At 43.4% G+C, this 16,687-nt stretch overlaps 1 protein-coding gene across 1 annotated transcript in view; it reads right to left on the minus strand.

Annotated features, from left to right (window-relative positions):
• Poc1b (POC1 centriolar protein B) overlaps window positions 1-16,687 on the minus strand; it is a 103,746-nt gene that overhangs the window by 34,367 nt on the left and 52,692 nt on the right. The window contains exons 7-10 of the mRNA XM_021205299.2: window positions 15,097-15,230; window positions 12,887-12,955; window positions 11,692-11,841; window positions 3,096-3,176 (exon numbers count right to left, since the gene is read on the minus strand). Coding sequence (XP_021060958.1) covers window positions 3,096-3,176; window positions 11,692-11,841; window positions 12,887-12,955; window positions 15,097-15,230 — 434 coding nt within the window. The remainder of the gene's footprint in view (window positions 1-3,095; window positions 3,177-11,691; window positions 11,842-12,886; window positions 12,956-15,096; window positions 15,231-16,687) is intronic.

Consider the following 16,687-nt stretch of genomic DNA (forward strand, 5'->3'; position numbering starts at 1 on the left):
GGCAGAGGCAGAGGGATCTCTGAGTTAGAGGCCAGAATGGTCTACAGAGAGAGTTCCAGGGCAGCCTAGAGCTATACAGAAAAGCCCTATCTCAAAAACCAAACCAAAACCAAAACCAAAACCCTCCAAATAACAATAACAAAACCTCCAAACCCCTGAAGGTAACAGGTTTCTTTGTGTGTGTCTGTCTCTGTTTCTCTCTCTCTCTCTCTCTCTCTCTCTCTCTCTCTCTCTCTGTTGTATATGCCTGTAGGTGGCAGTATGTAGGTAAACGTGGAAACCAGAGGTCATTCTAGGAAGCCATCCACTCTGTGATTAGGTCTCTTACTGGCCTGGAACTTGCTAACCAGGCAAGACCGTCTGGTCAGTGAGCCCCAAGAACCCTCATATCTGGGCTCTCCTCAGCTAGGATTACTGGCACTCCCCACCAAACCCAGCTTTATACTCAGTTTTTGGGAATTCAGATCCTCCTGTTCACATGGCATGCACTTTACAGACAGTGCCATCTCTTTAGTCCCAACAAACTTCTTCAATTTTATTCCTATTTGAGGAGAGTGGCAAAGAGAATCTGAAATACCCCACCCTGTGTAGCCACATCATACACGGTAAATGCTAAATACCTATGTATAAATGCCCACGTTATGGATGGAACTCAGGGTTTCTTTCAAGCATGCTAGCCAAACCTCAACTGCTGAGCTATATTCTAGCCATCTGACGGCAGAACCAGGGTCTATTTCTATGAAAATATTAAGACTCAGACCAGAATCCTAAAGAAAAGAGTCTTTAAAAAGCCAAAAAAAAAAAAAAAATCCCAAACAAACAAAAACAGAACAAAACAAAAACCAACCCTATGAACGTGACTTGATTATAACCAAAATAGATTAAGGCATTTGAGGGGATAAACATTCTAAAACCATGACTACATGATAGCCAATATTTTTGTAGAGAATCATTTGGGTTGGGTACAATCAAGCTTTAAAAACACAGATTGGTAACAACTGATTTTGATACTCAAATATTATATCAAAATTTCTGTCAGGCATTAGAGACAGAAGTCACAGGTCACAAAGATACCAACGGTTACACTGCATGCCTCAATTTCTTCTCTATAGCGAGACACTAGAGGACAGCCTAGACTCACCTTAGTGTAGCTTCTATGTGCTAGCCAAACGTCTACAGGCACACACTCCCAGACCTTTGCCTTTCATAGTCTTACTATATAATTCATGGTTGCCTCAAACTCAAAGCCCTCCTGCCCTGACTCCTGAATTCTAAATTAGAATGTGCCACAGTGTTTGGCTTTGCTATTCTAAAGTGAAGTCACTGGCGTTCGACTGGCTTTGTTACAAAAGGCAGTTTCACATTACTCAGGCTAGTGCTCCCCTCTTGTGGATGACTGATTGTTCTACTTAGTGCTCCCCTCTTGTGGATGACACTCCTTCATCACAGTCCCACAAATACCACACAAACTAGCTGATTCTAGTTCCTCTGGGTTATCTACAAGGGATAAGTACCCTTTTGCTCCAGCTGGTGACAGACCCACCTTCAGAGCAAACTTGTTGTTTTTTTGTTTGTTTTTTAAATGTGAGTACACTGTGGCTGTCTTCAGACACACCAGAAGAGGGCATCAATCCCATTACAGATGGTTGTGAGCCACCATGTAGTTGATGGGAATTGAACTCAGGACCTCTGGAAGAGCAAGCAGTCAGTGCTCATAACTGATGAACCATCTCTCTAGCCCCATGTCACGAATCTTTGCAAAGCGTAAACGGTACCGGCAGGGAGAGTGTGTCTTAAAAAGTAGAACAAAAACTCTGAGATAGTTTCTAGGTCAGGAGCACTAAAGTTGAGCCTGCTGGTGACGTTCCAAGTTACCTATCTACAGAATACAAAGTCAGCTCACTGGAACCTATAAGGTCAGAGGCATGCATGGGCTGTGTCAAATTCATTGAAAACTAACTATAGGGAGAGCACTGTGCCAAGTTTTAGCTAGCTAGCTAATGTTTAGTTAAATTTAATTGGACAAGCCACTCATTCGTGCAGAAATGCTGAAGGGTTGTAGATGTGAGCACGGTAAGTGTACAGACCAGCTCCACCACAGACTCCTGCCTTCCCTTCACAATGAGTGCCTGCTTGCTACAATGTGGCTCTTGCTTGCTTGCTACAATGTGGCTCTTGTTACTGCACCTTCTCAGAGAAGAACCTTCTCTACTGGCACTGATGCTGAGAGGACACTTCATAGCTGCAGAACCGGAGCACTTCCTGGGTACACGCAGAACTCCGTTGCAATAGATTCTCTTCTTGGCATCTACTCGAGTCTATATGTCAGGCTGTGTTTCTTTAAAATTCTACCCACAATACTGAACTAAATGGACAGCGTAGCGTCAGTGTGGTCACAGGCAACGTTGTTCTTCCTGTTCTCAGAGCAGGGCTTGTGCTAACCAGCAGAGTTACTGTGAATTGTGCAAAAGAGAGGGCAGACGCAGAAGGCAGAAGGCTCAAACTGTTTGTTGCAGCCTTCAGACGCGCTGCATATACAGATAATTTTCATAAACAAAATTGTAAGTGGTAGAGATACTTTATTCTGGATAATCCATCAAGAGAGTGACAGAAACAAAGCAGAGGCCCTGCCATTCTTAGGGTAGTGCAGCAGTCTGCTCTGGGGGACAAGGGAGCAGGGAACAGGGTAGGCAGGAGGTAGGGGTACAGGGGTGCAGGGAGCAGGGGACAGGGGGCAGAGGATGGGGGACAAGGGAGCAGGGAACAGGGTAGGCAGGGGGAGGGGGACAGGGGAGCAGGAAAGGGGGGAGGGGGAGGGGGCTGGGGTAAGGTACAAGGAGGGTGAGCTCCGCTGAGTTTAAGATCTTCAAAGGTAAAAACTGTTCTGGAAATGGTTGCTGCTCCCCCTGGTGGTATTTTAGAAACTTAGGACTGACTTTGTATACAACCTTGATGTGCTGAAATGTTAAGTCACAGAGCTCACGTGTTTTTGTTTTTGGTTTTGGTTTTTTTTCCCCCTCGACTCTTTCACTTTGTAAGGAAATAGACTGTGATAAATGGTGTAACACTGCTTAAGTTAAAAAAAGACAACTTACTGTGGTTGAATCGAAAGAAAGAACATCCACCACCGGGGGAGAAGAGCTCTGCAAATCCATCACCTCACGCTTGGGATTAATCTGTGTGCACAATGAACAAGTTAATGTGACATCCTCATCATAAGGACCAATACTAAAAAAAATGAAGTGTTTATAATTTATTCTAAAAATAAAGCACATACTCATTGATAAGGGCACAGATGTTGGCAAAATATGAATTCACTAAACCTACCAATGTACACACTATTGACAATGTTGAAGCTAAGCAAGAAATGGCTATTTTCACATTCTAAAAGCAATGTAATTCACCTACAGAGGAATATTAAAATAGAAAGACCCACCTCAAGAGATGCAGAAAATATCCTAGCCAGTACATTAAAACAAGAAAAAGAAATACAATGTTAAGATGTATGAATCAGAGAGGAAATAATAAAGTTTCATTTAAAAACTCAGTGATTACCAATGGAGAACTAAACAGAACCTACTTCTGAGTCCGCAGCCCCACTAAGAACCCAAGAACACTGCTAGCCCCATTCAACACACAGACCCAAGTGGATTTCAACGTGACCTTAAAATATGGACAGTTCTGAAAGAACCCGTGTAATACTATAAAACAGGAAAATCCACCAGGAATTCATGGGAAAGACTGACACTTCATTGACTCGAAAGTTTCAAGTAAACAGAAAGTTGTGCTGTGAATGGTTTAGAAGCAGGATGAGGTGCAGGTGGGAAACAAACACCGTAAGATTCAATGGCATCTGTCTATAGACAAGGATGATGGACCGTTTTGAAAACCGGTTAGGTCCACGGATCCCGGCTAGGACGGGTTGGCAGGAGATAAGTAGAAGCTAAACATGATGATCAAACGGGTAAAACCAGCAAGAACAAACAATTTACGGTTATTATTCCAACCAGAGGTGGAGAACAGCACGTGAAAACCCGGAAAAGCAAAAGCTGCAAGCAAGGGGGAACACGCCTGCGATCGACCACGGCTGCTGCGGGAGAGCTGTGTCACCGTGAGGATCATTATGATGTCGAATACCGGAAGGGCCGAATATCTAAAATCTGTACACAAACTTATACATGGAAACAGAAATCCCATGAAAACAAATCCCGGACATGAAACCCTAACAGCTAATGGACTTGCCTTCAAAGAGTCATTACGAAGGTGCTCTGCAGTAACGGGAAAAGCGAAAATGGCAAGAAGCACGGTTGCTAACACCGGAGTGCTCGTGCTCTGTACTGTCTGCAGTGCGCACCGTCAGCAGCGCGCACGGTGCTTTGTAACCTATGCTAAACTACACTGTAGAGACTGCCTGCGAGGTAAAGCCACCCCACCAAGTCTCAACACGGCTCCGTACACCATATAAATGTGTCAGTTCAGATTATATACACATCTCAGGGTTTTTATACGAAATAAAAAGGCAAGTTACAGGAAAGAACACTCAATACAACCCCATTTACCCAAGACTTTCTGACCATTCAAAGCTAAAGAGTATTTAATTGTAGATTTGAAAATACATATGCAGAAAAATTACAGGGAAAGGGGAACGAATTCCTGGATTGATGGGCACCTCCGAGGGAAGCTACTTCTAAATTCAAAGGCCCCCAAGGCAAATCAGAGAAAATGCAATCGCCCTTAGTTCAAAGCAGAGAGCCAAAGAGAAGCCAGACCGCAGGACCAACAGGACAGCACTCATACACTCAGGGCCAGAAGAAAACTCTAGCTGACTGCTCAGCGACAAAGGACTTAGAAAGGAAACACAGCTTGACACAGCTGCTCAACACCAAAATAAAAACAAATATACACTTCAGAAAACAAGTCCCAGAGACAGGGTGATATAAAAAGTTCGCCCCCCCCCCCCCCCCCCGCCCCTTGCCCCAAACCTGCGGAGCGCAGCCATGGTGCAACTGAGCAGTTGACAAAGGCCAAATTACAAAGCAATCTGGGAAAACCATGAGGCTGGAGTCTAAGCGCTTTAGAGAGACCCGTCTGGGGGAGACACTGGACACTGTTCTAACTGTGGGCCGAGCCCCAGGCAAGAAGAGCAGATTGATTGATGGCTTTAAAGCAGTCAGGCTTGAGGGGGCGGCGCTGTAGTGATGATTACTAGATTTATATATTTGTAGGTGAGAGCATGCACACTTACACATGGGATTGCACCATGGCACACGTGTGGAGGTTGAAGGACAATCTGTAGGATTTGGATTCTTTCTTTCCACCATGTGGATCCCGGGGAGTGGACCCAGGTTGGCAGGCCGGGCTGCAGGCGCCTTTACCTGCTGAGATAGCTGGCTGGCCTGGTTTTGCGTTGGGGATCGATCTCGCCATGGCTATGCACCGCAAGCTGGCCTTACTCTAGGTCCCCTTCCCTTTGACTCCCGAATGTTGGGATTACAGGCACATGTGCCACCATGCTCAGTCCCCTAGCTGTCGTTCTAGAAATACATCTTATAATTATCCAGCCCACTGTGTGACAGTGGAGGTGCCCGACTCGAAGACAGTAAAGGGGGGGGGGGAGGATAGATTTGTGTACGAGAATGATGGAGGACAGCTGGCCCAGTTGGCCAACACTTCTTCCAGCTGTTTTCCAGCAGAAAACCAACACCCCCTCACCCGTCCCTGAGAAGAGGAGGTACATGGGCCGACTGTATGCCTTTTTTTATTTGATATTTTCTTTATTTACATTTCAAATGCTATCCCGAAAGTTCCCCATACCCCCCCCCCCCCCCCCCCCCCCCCCCCCCCCCCCCCCCCCCCCCCCCCTCCCCCCCCCCCCCCCCCCCCCCCCGCCTGCTCCCCTACCCACCCACTCCTACTTCTTGGCCCTGGCCTTCCCCTGTGCTGGGTCACATAAAGTTTGCAAGACCAAGGGGCCTCTCTTCCCAATGATGGCAGAATAGGCCATCTTCTGCTACATATGCAGCTAGAGACACGAGCTCAGGGGGACTGTATGCCTTTTAGGCTTAGGTGAGGGGCCAGGGAGCCACGGTAGTCTTCTCTCTAGCGCCACCTAGTGTAGGTATAAAGAAGCTCATCAACTTTGCTTTGCTCCTCAAACAGAAACTGCTCAGAAAGTTTTAAGTCCTAACAGAGGAAAGAATAGGGCCCTCCTGTAGAAAATCGTTGCCTTCCTACAAGTTTGGAATTTATTTAACTAATAGTGTTTTACTACACTGAAGAACAATTGCTGTCTCATAAACCAAGTGGCCTTGAAATGGAACAGATTGAGAGTTGGGCCATTATTACCTGAGCAGGGGGTGGTTAATGGAGAGTTATGAATGAGAAGGCTGTATAGAATCTTGAAGGTAACCCCGCCCCTACCCTAAGGGTCTACATCACTGAGGAGCTCAAGAACACCCATACTAACATAGTCTGTGATGTTTCCTAGACTGCACATTCCCAAAGGGCAGGGAATGAGCCCTTAAAGCTAGGGCCTCTAGCACGCCCGTGTCTGCTGACAGGGTCAGATTTGAACTCTTATTAAACCGAAGCACTGCAACAGATGGGCAGAGCTGCACAAGGAGCTAGGGCTGCAGCTTGGGCACTGCCAGCTACTAGCTTCCGCATCTACTGACTTGAATTTTTATGTGGATAAAAACATGACTGATTTTCAAAGGAAGTCATGGAAAAATACTGTACAGGCTTAGGTCTTCTTCTTATTATTATTATTATTAGTGTCATGTAAGCGCCTCAAAACAATTAAGTATATAGTTCAGCTAGAATTAAAATATAGAATTGGTAGACAGGAAATCCTATTTTCCCCCTCAATGGTAATGTTTTTAACCTTATTAGCAGATTAAGGTAAAACCATGATCTAAGATTTGGAGATTTCTATTCATCATGACAGAATTTTTACCAATGAATCATGGTCAGGCTACTATAAAATGTTTAGTTATATAAAAAGATTGTTCTGTCCTGCTAAATAATATAGAATTTCATGTGTAATCTATAGGTGATATTGCTATTCAACTGGCCATTCTAAAGTTGAAGGTAATCAAGAGAGTTACTTCATTAATGATTTTGACTTAACTGCTATTCCTGCTAATATTCTGTAAGGCTCGAACAACTATCCGATCTCCTAGTCTCACGAGGATCTACCATGATCCCTTAGGAGGCTTTCTGGGTTTCCCAGTCTTAGTTAGGGTTTTACTGCTGTGAACAGACACCATGACCAAGGCAACTCTTATAAAGGACAACATTTAACTGCGGCTGGCTTTCTGGTTCTGATGTTCAGTCCATTATCATCAAGGTAGGAAGTACGGCAGCGTCCAGGCAGGCATGGTGCAGGAGGAGCAGAGAGTGCTACATATTGTTCCAAAGACAAACCAGGAGGGGGCTAGAGAGATGGCTCAGCGGTTAAGAGCACTGACTGCTCTTCCAGAGGTCCTGAGTTCAATTCCCAGTAACCACATGGTGGCTCAGAGTAATCTATAATGGGATCCGATGGCCTCTTCTGACATGCAGGTGCACATACAGATAGAGCACTCACACACATAAAATAAATAAAGGCAAGCAGGAGCAGACTGCTGCTCACAGGCAGCTAGGAGGAGGGTCTCAAAGCCCACCTGACAGTGACACACATCCTCCAATAAGGCCACACCTACCAACAAGGCCACACCTCCAAATAGTGCCCCTCCCCGGGCCAAGCATATTCAAACCACCACACCTTCCAAATATGCAAAAGAGAAGTGGACTGGACTACATGGCAGCACCATTCAAATGTCATGTGAATACCCTTTGAAGGGAAAGCATTTTTTTTTTTCCTGGAGCAGTATGGTGCAGCTCTCTCTTGTGGCCCACTGAGGAAGTTGACATAAATTCAAATAGGCTAGGGGAAGACACCCGTGGGAAAACTTGGCCTTCCCAACAACATGGAAAGACAGTGTTCTTTCCTTAACTGTAATGATGGAGGGCTTCAGTAACATGTCTGTCTGTAGAACAAGGAGGGGACACAGAGGGGTGTTCCCATAGCGAGGCTTCTACGGTCCATGTCTTTTTTTCTCATGGCTTCCTCTGGTGGATTTGCAGAACAATCTGGCTGCCATCCCTCTACTCATGTAAGGATTAGTACTTTCAACATCTGGTTGGCAATAGCAGAGATCTGAGACTCTAATGGGTTTTGTTCCTTCATACAAATAAGACAGTTAACGCTAGCAAAGCCAGTGGGCTTTGCAAAGGCCAAACAACTTCACGCAGAAGGTTAAGAAAACATAATAAGATATAAATCATAGAGAGTCTATACTGCTCAAAACTCAAAACCAAACATTCATGGCTACTGCAAAAAGAAGAAAAATTACTCAATTCTATTTGTTAAAAAGAAATAATTTTATATTTTTTAAAAATTCTGAACACAGAATGTTTTCAGTTTTAATTGAAGTGCACCTTCCTAAAGCTTTGAAAGAGAATTATTTTAAAGTATAACTTATCATAAGTGAGCACAGTATTTCTCTCTAATCTTTATCACATCTGTATGACAGTTTTAGTTTTAAATTAAGCAGTTTTTTCTTTCTTCAAGGGATCTATAGTCACTAACATAAAGACTTTAAACATAACGTGATATCCAATGATTTTTTAATAATGTTAAAAATATATGCTTTGTACAAAAAACATTATATTTTGCTTTATTGTGAGCTTATTTTTAAAACAAGGTGGATTCACAGTTTATACGCAGAATCCTTTTACTTCTCTGACTCAGTGTCTGGAAGTATTTTCCAAAGTCAGTCATACTAGACAGTTAACTCAAACAGCTATGAGTACCTACAGATGATTTAAACTGGGCACCCAAGGTCAACCTCCTCAGGGCCACTCGAAATGTTCAGGCACATTTTCTGAATTATGTGCCGCACAACTGCCCTCGAGCTCCATAATGAAAAGGCAGCTTTTAATAGAAGTGTCAGTGCACATGTGGGAAGTACAGCTGAGAGTGTCTTTGCGCAGCCTGGGTCAGCTTGACCGAACCACACAGAGGAGCTGGCTTCAGGGTTCTCAGCTAAAGAGTCAGAGCAAGCCATTCAGTCAACTTGTTGACATTTTAAAGTCTAGCTCTCGAAAATAGACCACGGCTGATGGTCAATCACAGAGGAAATGGCTTGAGTCTCTGGGCCTGGACAGCACAATGTCAGGGAAATACACTCAACTGGGACCTGTAGCTCTACTATACAGCACTTGGCTGGGTGCCGGGTAAATGACAGGGCTGGGGAGGGGGCGGGGTGTTCTTCACACTGATCAAACCCTGCTAAGTCACAGAAATACTAAAGTAAAAATCAAAACACTACTTTGGTAACACAAGAAAAGGACAGTCAAAAAAAATTATATTATAATATATATGTATTTACTTTGTATGAATATATGATCATAAAAGGCCAATAAATACACCTAACAACTATAACAACCGAGGAAAAAAATTTCTTCTCGGGCTGGAGAGATGGCTCAGTGGTAAGAGCACTGGCTATTCTTCTAGAAGTCCTGGGTTCAATTCCCAGTGCCCACATTCTGGCTCACAACCATCCAATCACAAGGAATGTGACAGCCTCGTCTGGCTTCTAAGGGCACTACATGGTGGACAGACATGCATGCAGGCAAAACCCCCATACACATGAAATAATAATTATTTAAAAAATTACATTCTCTTGTTCAAAGGGTGAAAGAGTAAATGAGGGTTAAGAATGTAGCTCTGTGGTGGGTCACTGTGGCATGTAAGAGGCCTTGGGTTGGATTTCCAGCATCACACGTACACACATGCATGCACGCATGACCACGCTCGCACACACATAGGCATGCATGTAGGCATACACTCACATATGCACTCACAAGATGATGGCACAGCATGGATGAACATTTAATAAAGCACAGTGGTTTAATACTCCAATGATTATCCAAAAAGTTAAAAATTATAAAAAAAATAAATTGAAAATCAACACTACTGTCAAGAAACAACAGTAGAAATTCATATATATATATATATATATATATATATATATATGATTAGACAAAATTTAAGAAACAATCTCCTAGGTGTGGTGGTGAACCATGGAAGTCCCAGCACTTGGGGACAAGGAGTGTGAGGTCAGTTTGAGTTAGTACTGAGAACCCTTCTTCAAAACCAGCAAGGAAAGGCAAACACCCAGGGCATGAGGTATGTATGCTTCAAGAGAATAGGAGAAAGGCCCGAGAAAGACTGAGAGTAATGAAACCAAGGCCAAGGAAGCGGCGAGGTGGGAAGGAGAAGGTGGACTGGGAGTGACAAAGTGACGTGGGCTACGTGCCCTGCGGTCAGTTTACAACAGCACTCAGGTGGGGGTGCTGGTGGCAGAAGCCTGTTTTTGTTTTGTTTTGTTTTGGTTTTTGGTTTTTCGAGACAGGGTTTCTCAGTATAGCCCTGGCTGTCCTGGAACTCACTCTGTAGACCAGGCTGGCCTCGAACTCAGAAATCCGCCTGCCTCTGCCTCCCAAGTGCTGGGATTAAAGGTGTGCACCACCATGCCTGGTAGGCAGAAGCCTGTTATCTGAGCACTTAGCAAGCACTGGCACGAAAATTAGGAGTTCAAGGTCATCTTCCAAAACGCAGTGAGTCCAAGGCCAGTCTAAGGACACGTGTCCCAGATATACATATATATATATATATATATATATATATATATATATATATATATATATATATATATATATATATATGCAAAATGAGTTTTTCTCTGAAGGGAGAAACTCAAGTTGATGGACTGAAATAAGGGAGCTCATTGGCAAAGTACATCAAGGCCAGTGTACTACGTAAAGTGAGACTCCAACGAACCATTCGCAGAGAGAGAAACTATTCAAACATTTATTCAACTAGGAACAGTGTGTGTGTGTGTGTGTGTGTGTGTGTGTGTGTGTGTGTGTTTAAGTCAGAGGACAATGTATGGCAGTCAGTTCTCTCTTTCCACCATCTGGGATCCTCTAGGAATTGAACTTCGATAGTGTGGCAAGTGCCTTTACCCAGTGAGCCACCTTGCTGGCCTGTAAAGGTAAGTAAAGTCCCCATCAAGGCTAGGGTACTATATAGAAAGTGAGACTCCACCAAATATTTGTGTACACACACACACACACACACACACATACACACACATACACACACACATACACACACACACAATGGTCTTAATTATTAAATGTAATAATAAATACTTTATAAAAATGTTCATAGGTGGGGTTTGTTCGGCTATCAAAGGTATCCAGAAACCTGCTTCAATAGTTGCTATAAGAACATTTGCCTTTCAGTCCCACTGTCATGATGGTCATCAAACACCCTCCCCAAAGTGACCGGCTAGGAAGCAAACTCGCTCTGCAGCCTCGGATTTAATTTCTCATTTCTATTATTTGCAACATAATTTTTAGCGATTTCCAAGCCATTTAGAAGAGAATCTAAGCAATATTCACACCAGTACACACTACTGAGCACCTACGGCTAGATTTTATGGTGGAAATAACAGAGGTTCTCTCGGTGTGGCCAAGTGCAGGGCCCAGCTTTGTATACATCAGTGTAATTTTAAGCACAGGGCTCACTAACAGCCCTACCATGACCTTAACAATGTAGGATACATGCACACAACATACTTCAATAGTCTCCTTTCTGTCTTCATGGGTATGTGGTGATCGTGGGTAGATGTCTAGAAGGTGCGGGGCGGCCTCAAAATGCAGTCTTTTGAGGTTTCTTTTAGGATCTTTACAGTGCAAGTGAATGAAGTTGGTCCTCCAAATCAAGACCTGCAGAGTCAACAGTGCCAAAGTTATTGTCTTGCATAGAAAAACAACGGAACTGACTTAAAAAAAAAAAAACAAAAAAAACAAAATCCACAACTGCTCTGAACAGTCAGAATGACTGTGTGGAGAGACACATAAGCATGTGTGTCTTATCAATATTTCAAGCATGGCAGGGGGATTTAGCATTCTGAACTGTCTTTATGCCCAACTTAAAATTCCTATTTCGGACAAGCCGTGGTGGTGTACGCCTTTAATCCCAGCACTTGGGAGGCAGAAGCAGGCAGATTTCTGAATTCGAGGCCAGCCTGGTTTACAGAGTGAGCTCCAGGACAGCCAGGGCTACACAGAGAAGCCCTGTCTCGAAAGACCCCTAAATAAATGAATGAATGAACGAATGAATGAAAAAAATTCCTGTTTTGAGCTGGAAGTGGCAGGCCATGCACCTGGGAGGCAGAGGCAGGTGGGACACTGTGTGTTTGAAGCCAGCCTGGTCTACACAGTGACTTGCAGGCCAGTCAGTGAGACATAGTGACATCCTGACTCAAAATATCCCCCAAACCCAAACCCAAGCCCAAACTAAACCAAAAGCCTGAAAGTTCTGACTAGGGAATGCTTTATAAACTCAAATATTTCTCCCTGCTTCTCACCAAAGCCACGCACTATGCTTCTGACTTGAACATTCATTTTATTTAATAATCTGGCTATGAATGGCTTTTGGTCATCTCATGTAAACACAGATTTGCCTCAGGAGGCTCAATATTGGAGGAAACAAGGTGTACAGACAAACTCTTAGGCACTAACTCAGGTAAAAGGACACTGAAACTGGGCATTCAGTGTCAACTAAATGTAGTATTTAGTATAAAATATAGAAAGAGAAAATACTTGTGGAATTCTTAAAACTATTCAACTGGAACTATGTGAAAATAGACCGGTCCGTAAGTTAACATAAAAAGCCCACTGGTAATCATCCCAACATATACAAACTAGCTAGCGATGAGCGTCCTTCTTACATAAATCAGGCCGTGCATCCACTCAAGGGTGTACTAACCTGCGCATCTGCCCCGCCTGACGTAAACAGCTCTCCATCCTTGGAAAATGAAACAGTAAAGACGGGCCCCTAAGGGAGGTAAAGAGGAAAGTGTTGAGAGCTGCTTCTGGTGACAACAGGACTGAGTGTCCCCTTTGCTACCGATGCAGTGACAAGTGTCTGACAGACACGCCCAGTTGCTAACCTGGAATGGTGGCTGAGAAATAATGGAGAGCCAAGCCAAGTATGTGAGTAGGCAAGCAAGCGGTGGTAAGCAAAAGAAGGGACGGCCCCTTTCCCCTCTCAAGAAAAGCCTGCTCAGGTGTAAGCTGGCCAGACTTTGTTAAACCTTCTCTAGCGTCCTGGCTTGGATTTAACCAATGACTAACATTAACTGAACAATAAACATGGAGGCCATACAAGGTCATTTGCTGCCACAACAGGCTCCACGGAGAGCTCTTCTGACACAGGCTGCAGGGAGCCAGGGCACAGGAGAACTGTGAGTAAAAATACCAGCACTGCAACTGTGGGGATGAGCACCCGGAGTCCACAGAACAGTTGCAGGCCCGTGGAGAAGTTACTGACATTCTCCGAGATAAAGACACTTAAAATGAAATGATTCCTGAGAAGTTGGATATCTGTGCTTTACATGGAATCAAGGCATATAACCTCTCAGTACACTGAGAGACAAGAAATTATTTCTCATCTTGAAATAGTAACATTTGTTCATTTTTTTTAGATGGATATACATAGTTTTGGAGAAAACATTTTGCTTTATTCAATTAGACCCTGTGTTATGCTTTGAATGTGAAACGCCCACCCCCTCAGGCTTTTATATTCGATCACTTCAGCCCCCCTCCAACCCCACCCCATTGGTAGTGCTTTCTGGAAAGGCATGGGACTTCTCGATTGGAGACTTGCTGGAGGATTTGCCTCATTACACATGTGCTTCACAGTTTTATACCCTGGCTCCACTGCAGGTTCTCTCTCCTCTCCTCTTCTCTCTCTCTGGGCTCTCTCTCTGTCCCTCTTTTTTTCCTCTCTCTGTCTCTTGTCTCTTTTTCTCTCTGTGTGTCTGTGTCTCTGTCGCTCTCTCCATTTCTCCATCTGTCTCTCTTTCTCGCTTTCTCTTTCTGTCTCTCTTCCTCCTTCCAGACAACCAACAGTGATAGGCTGGCCTCATGCTTATGCTACATGACTTTGCTACCACGGTGGACTGTACCCCTTCTGGAACTATAACGGAAATAAGCCCCCCTCTCTCTTGCTGCTTCTCAGGGTTTCTCATCACAGCAAATGTAACCAGGACACCCTGTTACTGACTTAGGTTGTTGTCGCTTCACAAGTACTTTACTTCTAGATGAGAAATCTATGTACAGTGTCTTTCTAAGCGCTGCTAAATGTTCTTCCTACATTTCGCTCTATCATTTTTCCTAATTATGCAGTATTACTTGAGACCTCCTGGCCATCGTTAGTGATTGTATTTGTGTGCCTGAGACTGAGCAGGCTGTGCTTCGGCCTAACCCTGAACAAGCAGAGCAGACAGACAGGCAGAGAGACCACAAAGCCCATTCTATTTTGAGATACGAGGAGCTTGAATTCACCTCAAAGAAAATTCCCAGTGGTGCCAAAGGCACGAAAAGAGAATTGTTCTAAAAAGTTTACTGGTTTGAACATTTACCCACAAGAGAAGGGGAGTTTACAGACGGCACATGCACCACTCTCCTTCCCTTAGTTCTAAGCCAATGAGAAATAAAAGAAAAGAAACAGGAACACGAGACCCAAACCATCATCCTTCTTTCCAGGAAGTTTGTTAAAACAGAATAGGGCTTACTTGGAAGGCAGGTGGGTGTCCCTGAAATAATATTGGGAATGTGACTGCCTTGGTGCAGGTGACACTGGATGAGTCCCTGCACAAGAATTACCAGAGAGAAACCAGCAGCAGCACGAGGGGAAAGATACGAAGCATCCACCTTCCAAACAATTTAGTCTGCACTGAGACTGTGGTAGTATTTTCTTAATGACTATCTTAAGTCATAGGTCTTGAAGAGTTACAGTAAATGGTATTTTTAAGAATTGCTTCTATAGATTAAAAACTTAGAAGTAAAATAAAATCAAATTACAGGAGAAGCAGCAAATGTATACTATTACTAAAAAATATCAAAGGCACATACTAAATGAACCGCATGTTAAAGTATATTTCATTTAGGAGACAGAAATTCCAGTATTGGTACCGTATGTCCTTGAAGCGTGTATATGAGTCTTCCCTCTACGAGATCCAGAATTTTAACTGTTCCATCAGAAGAGGCAGTGACAAGGCTGTTACCCAAAGGATGGAAGGACAGACAGTTCACACTGCAGCTGTGAACTAATTTATAGAAAATAAACACAAATCAGAAAAGGATGGTTTCTTTATGTCAAGGGGCCTTTAACACCATAAGTGTAATTTGACATAATTGGTCATCTTTATGACCCCATTAATTTTTTCAGAGAATATTTCTTTTTTTAAAAACAATTGTTTTATTAGATATTTTCTTCATTTACACTTCAAATGCTATCCCAAAAGTCCTCTATACCCTCCCCCCTGCCCTGCTCCCCAACCCACCCACTCCCGCTTCCTGGCCCTGGTATTCCCCTGTACTGGGGCATATGATCTTTGCAAGACCAGGGGCCTCTCCTCCCAATGATGGCCGACTAGGCCATCTTCTGCTACATATGCAGCTAGGAGACACAGCTCTGGGGGTGCTGGTTAGTTCCTATTGTTGTTCCTCCTACAGGGTTGCAGACAGTGCACGCACGTCCTTCTCTATGTTGGCAGCATTAACATGACAACAAGAATCAGTCAGAGATAGTTTCTTCCCTAACAGCAAGTTAGTATGGTTCACCAAAGCAAGTTACAGTATTCTGACATTACATGGCGTTCAGCTTCCAGGTAATCAGATGGAATTACTTCAGCAATGCGAATGTGTCACATACAGAGAATCTCACTGGGCACAGATCTATAAGGTTTTTGACTGTATTACCAAAATAATTAATAGCTAATTATTATCAGCTCATGTAAGTTCTCTAATTTAACCATAAATTAAATTTAAAGAGCAATTGGGACTAAGGAGTGTTGAGTTTGAAGGACAGTCCTGTTTTCATGAGGAGTCATTTTTTGGCCACCGTTCTTCCAGCAGGAGGCACTACAGCACAATGGTTAAAAGAGTATGTGTTTATACACTGTGCTGTCCCAAAGTCTTAACTGGTTCTGTCTATTTTCTTATCTTTAAAATGAAAGAACTAATGATACCTATTAGGACTAGTGCACAGATTTACTAATATATTTGCTACACAGAAATCATGGAATACATGGAAGAAGTGATTGGTATTTTTATGTGCAACAATGCAGTTTTAATATATCTAATACAAACAAGGAAAACCATTGTCATCTTTTTCAGCTTCCGTACCCCACACAGAAGAAAGTTGTTTCTTCCATGTCAGTTATTTAGGCCTACATTAACTTCTGATTATCACCAACTGGTAATAAGAACACATGCTCCACTATGTTCATTGCAGCCTTATTTATAATAGCCAGAAGCTGGAAAGAATCCAGATGTCCCTCAATAGAGGAATGGAAACAGAAAATGTGGTACATTTACACAATGGAGTACTATTCAGCTATTAAAAACAATGAATTTATGAAATTCTTAGGCAAGTGGATGGATGTGGAGGATATCATCCTAAGTGAGGTAACCCAATCACAAAAGAACTCACATGATATGCACTCACTGATAAGTGGATATTAGCCCAGAAACTTAGAATATCCAAGATACAATTTGCAAA

The sequence above is a fragment of the Mus pahari genome, chromosome 9 (assembly GCF_900095145.1).
Source record: "Mus pahari chromosome 9, PAHARI_EIJ_v1.1, whole genome shotgun sequence".
NCBI classification, from domain to species: domain Eukaryota; kingdom Metazoa; phylum Chordata; class Mammalia; order Rodentia; family Muridae; genus Mus; species Mus pahari.